General features: G+C 41.8%; 1 protein-coding gene across 2 annotated transcripts in view; it reads right to left on the minus strand.

Annotated features, from left to right (window-relative positions):
* The window catches only part of RSPO3 (R-spondin 3), a 58,266-nt gene that overhangs the window by 18,383 nt on the left and 26,622 nt on the right, over positions 1 to 13,261 (minus strand). For both annotated transcript variants that reach the window (XM_058802465.1, XM_058802466.1), the window contains exons 2-4: positions 8,206 to 8,397; positions 6,527 to 6,673; positions 4,024 to 4,221 (exon numbers count right to left, since the gene is read on the minus strand). In XM_058802465.1, coding sequence (XP_058658448.1) covers positions 4,024 to 4,221; positions 6,527 to 6,673; positions 8,206 to 8,397 — 537 coding nt within the window. The remainder of the gene's footprint in view (positions 1 to 4,023; positions 4,222 to 6,526; positions 6,674 to 8,205; positions 8,398 to 13,261) is intronic.

Raw genomic sequence — 13,261 nt, forward strand, 5'->3', positions numbered from 1 at the left:
ATACAATTCTTTCCCTACAAATACTTTTGTATGCAGAATATAGGAATTTCAGAATATTTGTCTTTCATCCAATAAAGTCAATCTCATTTGCAGACAGTACTCCAGAGGGACTTGTGTTAGGCCAGAGCACATTTATTAAGGCAAAGAAATAATATTGATGGATAATTTGCAGTGTTTGAGGAGCTCTGAAAGCTCTTTTGCTTTTCCAGGACATCTATTTGCCATTAACAGACATGGATACGGGAAACACGTGTCTCAATTTTTATTTGTCAATGGAGGGTAGGAGCCAAGAACATGTTACGTGTGGGATGGTAAAACTTACAGTACACTGCACTGGGTGAACAAAAGAAAAAGTGTGAGGAAAAGAAAGGAAGAAGAAAAAACTGGAACTTAATATTATATAGTCATGCAGACTAAAAAGAACACAACATCATAGGATTAAAAGAGGAGAATGATGAAATAAATTACTGTGAGGTTTGGATGAGATTGAACTATAAAAGGAGCCTGTATGCAAAACAAATGGAAATTACCATGTCAGATCACACTGGGATCAACTATTTTAGTTGTAAAATAAGTTTAAAAATCTTTTAGGTTAATTGAGATACTTGTATCCTCATTATTCCCATTTGTTTGCATCCATCCTGAAAATATTATCATCTTCTCACAGTAAAACATCATTGCATAGCCAGTGAAGGGGAAGTGAAGGGTTGCAAGACATCTGATCAGCTCCAGTGACACACCAGCAGATGGAAACAAAGAAAAAAAGCTCCCTTTATCTGCTTTATCTCGTTTTGCGTGGTTGTTCCAGAGACGTGTCCTTGCTGCTGTGCGATAGCAGCGCCTTCCCTGAGTAACATCCTGTCGCTGACCTCAACGTCTCCAGCAAAGTCACTGAGGCCTCTGTGACGAGCACACCCCGTCATCATGTGGTCTTTGACCTAAATCCCTCAGCCATAGACATCCATCCAACATGGAAACAGCCAAGAGTGACCGAGCTGACCCTCTCTCCATGGTCATGGAGAAAAGATTAGCAGCACTGCTGGTCACTGCCGGCTCTGCTACGCTTCAAACGCCAATGCCATGGAAGTTCAACTCTGAAGCAATGCCGAGTGGCCACGGGGAGTTGTACAATACAAAACAGCCTTTTCAATATTTCTCAACAGTAAATACAAACTTATTGACTTTCTCTTTCCTTTCAAGTGTTTCTGTTGTCACCTCCTTCTGCACTCACTGACAGGGCACAGCTAGCCTTAAGAACAGAGCCTGGCTTGCTTTCTTGGGCAATTATTCTATTGTTCAAAGGGGAATAGAAATTTCTTTTTGTGTAATAAGGGACAGTAGCAGTAGGGAAGATATGTTGCCTGGAGATTAAGTTGGAAAGCTTTGTTTCCCCATTTCAGCAGGAATAGAAGGACAACTTATAGCTTAATTCTTACCTTCCTGGCCTATCACCATAATTCATCTCTGAATTATGCTCTTTTAACCTAATGTTTCATGTGTGATATTCCTCAGTTTGTTAAGAATTATCTTTCTTAAAAAAAAAGTTATCTCCCTGAAGCAATGAATGTGAAGGGGAAAGACTTCTGTGAATACTGAGAATGTAAATGTCAGAAAAAAAAAAAAAAGGGGGGGGGGTGGTCTCAGACACAGGCATACAAATCCCAAAGGCAGAGAGAGTGGGAACACAGGTTCCTCATTTGAAGGAATTATCTACTGAGCACAAGACAGGCTAGAATGTAGACTGTGACTTGCTCAAAAGAAGGAAAAAAGCCTACCTTTATGCCTATTGCAGAAGAGAAGGGAAGAAAAAGATTCATGATTGTGAACAAATTCTTGTGGTGCACAGTATTTTTCAAGTATGGTTTGGCTCAAATCCCATAAAATAAGAATGGATAGCAAAATACGTGAATAGTTTCTTCTAAAGTTCTTATTACACAGGAACAGCAGGCATTTCTCAAAGAGAAATGTCTTGTCCAATCTGAAGTGTTTGCCAAATTGCTATAAGCAAACACATAATATCATCGCCTCAAAAAAACCCATTTCATAGTCCAAAATTACAGTTCAGTCCTATATTTTCATCTCTGTCAAGATTAGGCTTTGGTAGGGGAAAAAAAAATGGACTATTTCCCCCGTTACAGTGGGCTAATGAGAGGCTGTTTCAAGTTGTGCCACTGTGTAGAAACAGAACCAAGCATGGACATTTTGAACATAGAAATCCATAGGATTTCTAAAGGGAATCAGTAAATAGATTGTCTTGACTGTGACCTTGACACAGGTACATTTCTCTACCTCTTCAGGACACTGCCTGACCCAAGGAGCAGGAGGTGACATCTATGCCCTATAGATCAGTAGATCTACCCAGTTCTTGGGTGTAGCTATCTGGTCCATAAGATCCTCCCTCTAAACATAGAATCACAGAATCAGAGAATATGCTGAGTTGGAAGGGATCCTCAGGGATCATCAAGTCCAACTCCTGGCCTTGAGCAGGATGCCACAACAGCCACACCATGTGCTTGAGAGCATTGTCCAAATGCTTCTTGAACTCTGTCAGGCTTGGTGCTGTGACCACTTCTCTGGGGAGCCTGTTCCAGTGTCCAGTCACCCTCTGGCTGAAGATTCTTTTCCTGATAGCCGACCTGAACCTCTCCTGACACAACTTCAGGTCATTCCCTTTGGTCCTGTCACTGGTCAGCACAGAGAAGAGATCAGTGTCTGCATCTTCTCTTCCCTTCACAAGGAAGCTGTAGACAGCAAGGGGATCTCCCCTCAATCTCCTCCTCTCCAGGCTGAACAGACCAAGTGACCTCAGCTGCTCCCCATATGGCTTTCCCTCAAGGCCCTTCAACATCTTTGTGGCCCTTATTTGGACTCTCTCTAATAACATTATTGCCCCTCTCATGAGGTGCATCCCATCCCCAAGGAATGAGCTAACCTTCAAAAGGGTTAGAAGATCCAAGCCCCTTGAGCGTTTCCCTAAGTCATCTGCAGCAAGCCTGGCCATCATTGACAGTGGAACAGGGGGTTGTTACTTGGTACCAGCAGCTACTGCTGCCTCACAGATGTTCACATGGAGGGCCAGCTGCTCCACCTCTTCCACTCACCCTCAGAAGGGGTGGGAGGAAAGAGAGAAATAGATGAGATGGGGGAATGGGAGGAATGGAGGAAAGGAAATAGTCTACAGTTCCTCCTGTGTCAACCAGAGTAACTTCACTGAGGACAGATAAGTAACTTCCCCTCTGCAAGAAGGAGAGAATAATCAAACAACAGTATCTACTGAGTGGAATTTATGTAAATTAATATTTCATAAACTTTTTAAGCATCTCCCAGTCTTAACACATGTGATGCCATTCTCTCACTGCCATGCTGGGGAGTAAGTCCCACAAGCCTTGCATGGAGGGACAGTTCTGCTGGCAGCCTTGCTTCTTGGATGAAACCAAGTGGAGTTTCCCTTGTCTGCCATGCAATGCTGTGATCTTTCTCCCATGCTGGGACTCGATGACCCAGATGCAGATGTGAGGGTCAGATTATGTTGTTCAGCCAGAGCTAGTAAAAAGAGATCAGGCTGGGAGAGAGGCCACAGCACTGCATTTACAAGAGTTAAAATCTTGTAGAGAAGCATGAAATAGGAATTGGTTTGGAGGAATCCCTCTGTTGAAGCATGAAACTTGGCTGCCTGATACCCAACAGACAACACCCACCCTGACATGTTTTATGATTGATCTGTTTGTTCTGAGTGCTACAATGCAACTTTTCATCTTGGCAACTCTTTCAGCAGACAGAATTGGGAGACAAAGTGCCTTCCCTTGCGGCCCACCCTGTCCTCTCTAGATCACACAAAGCACATTTTTGGAGCAGTGTTAGGATTTTATTTACTGCAGGCAAAGGCACAATTCTCTCCACCCCAAAAACCACCACATCAACGGCAGCTTTGATAAAGCCTGAAATTGAGGCCTAAGAATTCCGGTGTGAATTATTAAAACAACACAATATCAATCTCATATTATGATGATGATAACTTGGTACCTTTTCCTTCCTTCTGACATCTTTTTCTTTGTACAATACATTTTCTGCTCTCGGCTGTAGCTGGGCAAGGATTTCCCCTTGCTGATGGATGCTGTATGATCTCTTTGACCCTCACTTCATTTCCTCTTTTGAAACCACAAGTTTTTCCTTTCTTCATGCAAGGGCTCCATGGACTCCACTCACTGGTTTCACAGTGCACTGCAATAAACATAAAATAAACTTAGACTGACCAATATGTTTTTGTATACAGAATACATATGGTACATTATTTTCATTCTGCATCAGCCAAAAGGTGGCAAAAACTAATGGAACTAATCAGTTGTGAGTTGCAGCAATGAATTGACAGAAATTGGATTGTTAAGGATATGCAGCACAAAATAATGTGAAATAATTATAACAGTTACTATTTTCTACTCACTGTTTTGTAATTACATTCCTGAAGCATGGCAATAACAGCACTACTGGTCTCAGTGGAATCAATTACTGGGGTTTGTTCTGACTTTTCTTTGGTTTGATGAGGTGTAAACCCTTTTAGCTTTGGTGGAATAAACTTTGGTCATGCCTGTGTGAAAGGTGAGTGAAGCCATTGAGTCAAGCTGCTGCAGCTCGTCTCAAAGGTGGAAATTGGGAAATTGATAGTTATAAAGGACCAAGTGATATCAGAAGATGTTACACTGGAAGTCAAGTGTCTTTGGCCACCTAAAGACCCATCATCTGTAGCATACAGAAGTTAGAAACAGGCAAAGCAGAGGAGAATTTGGGTCAGTGTGAGGCTTCAAGCTTTTCAGAATGGTGCAGATTACCCTTTCTAAACCAGTGATGTGAATGTGCATCCTGTGCTGTTTGGAGGTCAGAAGGTGTGACATTTCACGCTTATCCAAAGAATGTAAACAAAACATGGGAATAAACGTGGAAAGCTAACAATCTAATAGCAATCCTTCTCTTATGCCATCTTGCTGTCTTTCTCTTGAGAAAAGATAGTAAATGTATGTATTTACTTTAAGTCCAACTGCATGCTTAAGATTGTAAGTCACCACTGAAGAAGGAAAGACTTCCTGCTCCTCTATAAAGACAAATTGGTAAGTCAACTTTTTTCCAGATCCAGAATTTACGTCTAAATTTTCTGAAACTAGAAATATAACAGACTTCAGGCAATCTCTGAACCTTCCTCCAGTGGGTTGTCATATGGGTCACTTTTTTCATGTTACACTGGGGCTCTTCTGCTAAAATAATTGGCTTTCACATGCACAAAAAGTTCTGGTTTTATTCCATAGCTTTAAATGGCTTTTCCTCTTTGAGACTGACTCATTGTTAAAGCAGCTGAGTCTACAGCAGTTGGAAACAGCCATCAAGAAACAAAAATGATCCCTTGAATTTCTTTCAAAGATGAAAGTCTTGAAAATAAAACCATAAAAGCCTACACTACCACCTGAACTAATATGTATTTGAGAAGGAAAATGCCAAACTACTGCACATTATTTTTAATCCTGCATTACTTCCCCTCCAAAACACTTGATGCCAGAGAGAGCTATGTGCATGACACTGTGGAGAAGATTTCCATCACGCCCAGACTGTGCCTAAGTGCTCTCTCTCTGATTGCTGGTGGCTGAAGAGGTTACGGTTTGCACTGCAGCTCACAGCCCTCAGCCATCACAATTCACAGCCAATATACTAAAATAAGCTGAGCCCTGCCACAGCTTCAGTGTGCCCATGGTGGGGGATGCTAACTGCAGCTGTTCACAGGCAAATATATCTCTTGTTCTTCTCTCATTTGGAGGGATGGCTGAGGGATGGAGCAGTTAGGTGTGGTGACCTCTGAAATTGCCCTTGTGTGAATAATTGGAGCTTTTGAGTCAGAGGCTCAAGATACAAAAGCAAGTCTCTTCTCCACAGCCAGTGAGTCACAATGACATCAATCTCACTCCTTCAGTGTCAGTGACACCCTATTTGTAATCCTCATTTTCTGAAGTCTGGTGATTATTGAACCATTTTGGAGATTGGAGGTTTTTTGGGGGGATGTTTCCTTAATATATTAGTTTTTAGCCTTCACCTTTGAAAAGGTAAGCTTCAAAATGTTGTTGCATACATGCTTTGAAGGCTCAGGTGGTACAAGGGAGCTAAAGTAAAGCCATTAGTATTTTAATCTTTTTTAAACTACCTGTGGGATCTGACTCAGGGTTTTTGAAACTCTGCTGTTAGTGCTGCTGCATAGCAAAGGAACCAAGCAAGAGATGGATGTCTTGCTACCTCAGGGCAGACCAAACAGGCTGTCCTTCCTCTGGCAGAATTGCCCTTAGTGTCAAGGCTGTTTTTGCAGGACACAACCAGGTTTGTGCCTCTTGTGAAGTGGCAGACTTAGGAAATACCTTGAGTGTTTTGTGCTGGGGAATATATCTTGTTATGAAGAACGTTTTCATTTCCCTGGTGTTGTAACTGATCATGCCTTCCTTAGGTCCCACAGCCCCTCTGAGAAAACAAGGCAGGACATGGGGAGCAGACTCACCGATGCTGGTGCACTCCATCGTGTGGTTGTTGGCTTCCAGCCCATCAGGGCACTTTTCAAGGCACTTTCCACTGTATAAGTAAAACCCACTTTTACACTTTGTGCAGAAGTTTCTGGTGAAGCAGGTATCACAGTCAGCTTTACATTCTGAAATGCAAACAGTAAACAACAGCGTTGTTGCTCTGTGCCCTGAACTGCCATGGGCTCTCTCACATACACCAGAATCACACAATTCTAGCAATGTCAGACAATCCTCAAAGGAAACAAATTATGTTAGGTCTTCTTCCTGGCCAGTACACATGGTGAAGCTAGCCTCAGGTGACCCTGGCATGGGTGAGAACTTAGAAAGGATGGCCTGATGCTGAAGAGCCCCACACTGCTAATCTTCTTGGAGACCTGTGCAAATGGCAGGCAGAGCAGGGCACATGAGAATAGCACTGTGCTGCTTCTGCCCTGCCCTGGCACCACATAGGTACTAATTAACCCCATGGGACACGAGGGCTCGGTCAGCTCCACACTCCTATCTCCTGTCTCCAGGAGATAAAAATATTCATGCAGGAGAAAAAAAATATGCCAGAATTTAGAATCTGCTTAGGAGTGGTTTTGATCAACATATCTTTCTTTTTTTTTAAATAGTTCCCTAAAGTTCAAGCAGATGTTCTGTAGTATTTAATGTATTCTCTATATGACTACCCAAATTGACATTGCTGATACATTTCCCAGTTCTCAGAAATTTTTAAGAGAAATGCATAAAACCTTATGCATGGCATGGCTCATGTTTGATATGCAAGGCCACACACTGCTAAAAAGTGAGCAAATACTTTGCAGTGTCAAGTTACTCTGTAAGAGTTTACTCTGGGGTCCATTCATTAAATAACTTTTATTACCAGGTAAAAACTGGGAGAGTTTCTTGGCCATCACTCTTATGTTTTTATATCACCTGTGGGATTAAAAACAGTGAATTCAACAACAGAAAGAGGAGTGGGGAGGACATTGTGATCCTTTCCAGTTCATTTATGGTTCAAAACTCCATAGTGGGGTCAAAATATTGCCTGAGCAGTAGAGAATAGAGTTGGCTTCTCTGTCCCCCAGCCTGGAAACAACACAAACCAGTAAATTCCCCCAAATCAGGCTGAAACCTGGCCAGCTGAAACCTGGCCAGCTTCTACAGGCATTTAGAGGACTACAGTGAGCTTGAGACAAGCTATAAAGAGACCAGGGCAAACCACATCTCCAAAGCATGCCACCTGCCACCTTATTTCCTTGCTGCAGGGCTCAGGCGAGTGAGGGCAGTGGGTTAGACAGCTCCAGTACCAAGATTCAGCATTCCACAGTCCCCTCTCTCTCTTCAGAGCTGCCGGCATTCTCTTGCTTCTGGAGGGCACTGGTGCCCACCAGTGCTTCCCCTTCACATGAGGATGTAGAGGAGGAGGAGGAGGAGGCCGTCACCTGGGTTCTAGGCAGGTCATTCATGCAAAGCCAGGATCCCTGAGCTTTAGGCCATTTTTGTGGTCTTTAACTTCTTGCTTGGGTTAATATTTACTGCACTACTACAAAGAACTGAGCAAATAAGGACAGAGCCTGTCCATCCCCTTCTCTGTTGACTTGACTCCTAAGGAGACACAGAATTCAAGAGAGAACAAACAAATCCATGTGCTTCCCCTTTCCCCAGCACTTACTTGCACACTTATTAATGTCGGGATACCGTGTCCCATAGTATCCGCTTGGACACGAGGAAAGACACACTCCGATCTGTTTCATGCCAATCCTCTCCAGAACGAAGAAGAGCCTGGGCTTACATGACAGGCATCCATTGTAGTCAGAGCATGTAGCACACCCTCCTTGGCAACCCTGGCTCACATTAGGATGCACTGAGAAGAAAAGAATTAAAAAAAAAAACAAACTGTGAGAAAACAATACATTAAACAAGACCATGACATAATGGTTCCTCTGCACTTGGAAGGGTGGACCATCCATCTCTCTGACAGCTCTTAAAGATTGCTTCATTTTTTCTTGTGTCTCTTATGACCTGACTTGTCATTTTAGAAATTATTTCATCTACATAAAAATGAGAAGCTCAGCTGACATCTTTGCATCTTGCAGATATAACCAACAGTAAATGATCTTTGAAATAGATGATATGGAACAGCAGCATTCTAGAGAACATTCATTTTTCTCTTCCTTATTTTCAGGGGCTTTTCTGCCTTGTGTGCACTTGGCTCAGCAGATAAATTCATGTTCACTTATTCTTTCTTTTCCTAGTTGCATGATAAAAAATCAATCTAGTGTATAGTTTCCTTTGTTGACTAAATGCCATTTTATTTGAGTTCTGCTGTGCAGGAGTATGCCCTTGTATCTGATGATACTTTGCCTTAAAAAAAAGACACAGGAGAGCCATCCTTCTCACCCTCCTTCTTTCCCTGGAATGTTCTCGCTGGCATGTTTTTAATCTCTAACAATTACAACCTGATGTTTAGACTTAACTGTGGCATTTACCCTGCTACAGTCTCAGCATGTAGCATAGGTAGGATTATATTTGCCTTTCAATTGAATTGTTCTAATTCTTCAGACAAGGAAAGCGAAATTTATTACACACACTGCCTAACTTCTTTAGGGGCTTGGGGATAGCAGGAAAGAGGATGCTGTTGCAGACTATCTTTTCAGTAGCAGACATTAATCTGCTGTGTGATACAATGAAATGTATTACTTCTCAGTGGTAGAGAATAAAGTTTTGCATCCTCCTGTACTTGAGAAGTTTTTACCTTACCTATTTTTAATTCCTTCGTGCTTGCTTTCTTAAATAAACTGAAACTAAAAAAATAATGGAGCATCAACTAATGCCAGACCCTGTGTGCCCTCTTGTTTTGGCCTTGCCTTGCATGAAAAATGGTAATTTTTTAAAGTGCAAGCTTTCATCTCTCAGCCTAACACACCTGGTTATATTTCATATATAGAAAAAATATAGTCCTCATTTACATTTGTAACTAATTTGTATTTCTAAATACTATTGGCTTCCTGTTCTGCCTTCTCCTCAGGCCGGTGGTAATTTTATAAAAGTGCACATGCATGGTGTGACTGCCTATTTTAGTGCTTTGATTTTATTTTGATCTGCAGATACTGCTAACTAGTTTGCACACACAATTAACTTGTTTTTTTCAACTCCTTTCTGTGGAGCCCTTGGAGGCAGAACCAGGACTCCATATGAATCCATGGCTGGGGTGTTGAGAGGCAGCACTGCCTGCTGCTCAGGGCAGGCTTGCCTGGCAGGGAAGTTCAGCAGCACCTCTGTGCTTTGCTCACTTACACTCTCAGCAGAAAAGACATGTCCCATGAATGGGAAAAGCACTTTGCTGGGCTCTGAGGCTTCAATGACAAGTCCTGCGACCTGAAGAACCTCAAAGGGAATTCAAGTTCATTCTTCCTCTTTCATTAATAAAATGAGGAATGAGGGTTATTTCTCTCAGTAGGGCTGGGCACACATGAAATGTACAAACTTTGGCCTTGCTGTGCACAAGAATACAAGAACTCAATTCTCTGTGTATACTGAGACATTCATTTTGTAGCATAACCTAGAGGAAAGTGTGTTTACAATGAGTACATGACACCACTCTGAGAATAAATGACATTCAGCAGCGAGAAGTTGCAACCCCAATTCAGTTATCATACTTGCTTTCACTAGACTCTCAAAATACTGAATACTTAATAAATAGAACACTCTTTTTTTCTGAAAATATTCCAAAGGCACATAGCTTATTGATTTTGAAATTAAGAGCCTGGAAAATTTTTTCTTTCTAAAGTTAAGTAAATGAAAACATCCTTATCTCTCTCTCCTCTGTCTTGTGGCCCTTGTATGAAACAGCTTTAAAAGGCAGACAGAGTAATGTGATCTAAGAAGCTGACATTAAAAACTATCTGTGACTTTCCTTCATTAAGTCTGACAGTTGGATGAAAAAGCAGCTGAAGTACAAAATATTTGTCATCAAAGCTGCTGTATAAAATATGGACGGGAAACATATTATGTGTGAGCACCTATGACACCATTATGAATAGATTCTCTTGACAGAGAAAACATTATGTGCAACTGCTCTGAGGTCAAGATGTGTGTGTGAGCCAAGACAGGCAATCCTTTACTATTGAAATATGATAATTCTCTATAGCTAAGATCCATAACATGGCCAATTTCCATCTCCCCTTTAACTCCAGAAGTACTAAGTATAAAATAAAATGTACTCCTAGCCATTTTCACAATTTTTGCCTCTTCTCCTGGATTCCAGATACATCTCATACAAATAACACAGCAAAAAAGGAAAGCATAGTTCCAAATGGAGAATGTTATTGCTAGTGTTATGGAGCAAGGAATAGGATAAAATATGCAAGTCAAGCCCCACTGATTTCATGTCATGTTATAACTAAATGTATGAAGCACAATAAGTTACAGTTCTTGGAAATTCTTAAAGAAAAATATCACTGAAAATTCAAAATCAACATTTTACATAAAACATGGGTTTTTCCTCTAAAAAACTATTAAAGAGATGCACTTTTTTCATTGCTTCTTACTGCATCTGGCATTTCTTTGAGTCTTGTACCTGTGTGATAAAATAATTTCTCATTTGTCTTGCAATAAGGGTAGAACCTTATTCTGGTCTAGGCAAGAATCAAAAGAGGGAGGGACAAGCCACATGCTCCAGAAACTGGCATTCTTTGAAAGCACTGGGCTTTGTCATTGAACCTGGAAGAAAAAAAAATGTGGAGCCAAAATATTTGTGCCTAGAGGATGAGATAACGTGTTTGAAATTGGGCATCTCCAAGCTCCAGATGAAAATCTCACTCTTGTTACCTCTCAGCCTCCTCCCTCTCTGGTTCAGATCCAGATGCTTGCCATATCCGTGCAATGTCTGGGCCAGTCCTTCCCCTACTGCAAAAGCGGGGTGGGATTGAGGAGATTCCAGAATCCATTCAATCTTCTGGGTAAAGAGCTGGCCCTTACCCTTCCTCTCTCATTGCAGCAAATTGTTAGTACCTGCCGATCTCAAGTGCTTCACCAGCTCCAACCATAACCCCAAAGAAGCAACCAGTAGTTTTACCTCTTTTTTAACCAGTATCACACAGAGCTCAGAGTTTAAGTGGTGTGCCACAGGAAGCTGTAAACATAAACCCCACCTAGTGAAATCCAGTCACAGTACACCAAGTGTAAGCGTTGCTTCAAATTTCTATACTAAGGTAAACAGTAGAAATGGGTAAGTAATGTATATCCACATTGAGAAACACTTTGAAGTGAAAAAGCAGGTGATAAAGCACTAGGAGAGCACAGACCACTCCTGTTAGCCACAAATTATAGATGTGGTAAGAGGAATGAAGAGAGATTCAGTGCCTTGGCAGAGGGTTGGGCACTGTGGCCCCACTGGCTGCAGAACCAGGAGGTATGGAGTTGCATAGCTACTGTCTTGGACAGTAGCAAATATGTTCAAACACACTCTTGATAAGTACACTTTCTTGAAACCACTTGGTCTTTGGTGCAGCCCGCTCCATTACAAAGACAAAAAAAATCAAACGTAAAAAATTCTCACCAACTTTCAGAACTGACTCAATGGGGAAGAAATATTCTATGCATGACCCTGCTAACCATTGAGTGCTCCACCCTTTTGTATCCAAACACTTTTTGAGCACAGTGAAATCATAGACTCTCAGGGATGGAAAATGCAGCATAGCAGTGGGCAAAGCAAATGGTAGGAGCACAGAGACCCACAGACAAATTCTTTCTCAGCTCTTACACAAACATCAGCCAGAAGTGATACAAACTACTCATTTGCAGACTCATGGCTGGCTATAGGTCCAAAATCTAGATCTATCTCTTTTTTTTTTTTTTTTTTTTTTTTTTTCTTTTTTTGTAAAACCTAAATACTGGAGATTAGAGAAGACCCTAAATGGATGTTGAACTATTCCCTTCCCCTGTCTGACTTTAAGCTCTTTTTTTCCCAGAGGCCTCTTTTTCTGCAAGCCATTTGACCAGATATTTGTTAAGTCGCATTAGCAAATGAAATCTCAGAATAGTTTCCAAAGCCCTACTCTGGAAACAATGAGTTATAGTCTCTATTAAAAGTAGAAAGTTAAGGATAAGGAGCTGAGTTTGAATCTGAACTTTTGTGGACAAGAAGCTAGATTTTGACCGAGTGCAGCAAATGAATTCTAAACCTTTGAGATGGTATTTTTCAATCAATTTTACTCCATGTATAGATTAGAATTTAGGGGATCAAAAAAACATGGAAATAAGAAAATGCAGGAGAAATACAGCTGGGCATACCTTCTGACACCTGGGGAAAAGCACGGGGTACTGCCCGTTTACTGCAGCTGAGGTGCACTGTCTCATCACCACTCCAACAACAAGATATCCCTTCAGAGGTTTGCTCTTGAAATGGATGTGCTAGGCAAATGGAATCCATCCCTGCTGCTGCTCCTGGTTTCTCAGGCTTGCGTGTTCTCACAGGAAATATTTTCACAGCAGAGCTGCTCTGGAATTTGGCCTTCCCAGCTGGGCTGCCCCTTGCCAGGAGAGCCAGACCCCACCTCAGCTTTTACCACCACACAGGGCCCACACGGACATGAGCCCTTGTGGCGGTGCGGATTTGGGATGGGAAATCCCATGGGTTCTGGTGTCATTCACTTGCTCTGTGTGCTCACTCACGTTCCTTGCTCTTTCCCTTGCCTGGTGAGAAGCAGCTGCCTGTGGTGGTGGCC

The sequence above is a fragment of the Ammospiza caudacuta genome, chromosome 3 (assembly GCF_027887145.1).
Source record: "Ammospiza caudacuta isolate bAmmCau1 chromosome 3, bAmmCau1.pri, whole genome shotgun sequence".
Lineage (NCBI taxonomy): Eukaryota > Metazoa > Chordata > Aves > Passeriformes > Passerellidae > Ammospiza > Ammospiza caudacuta.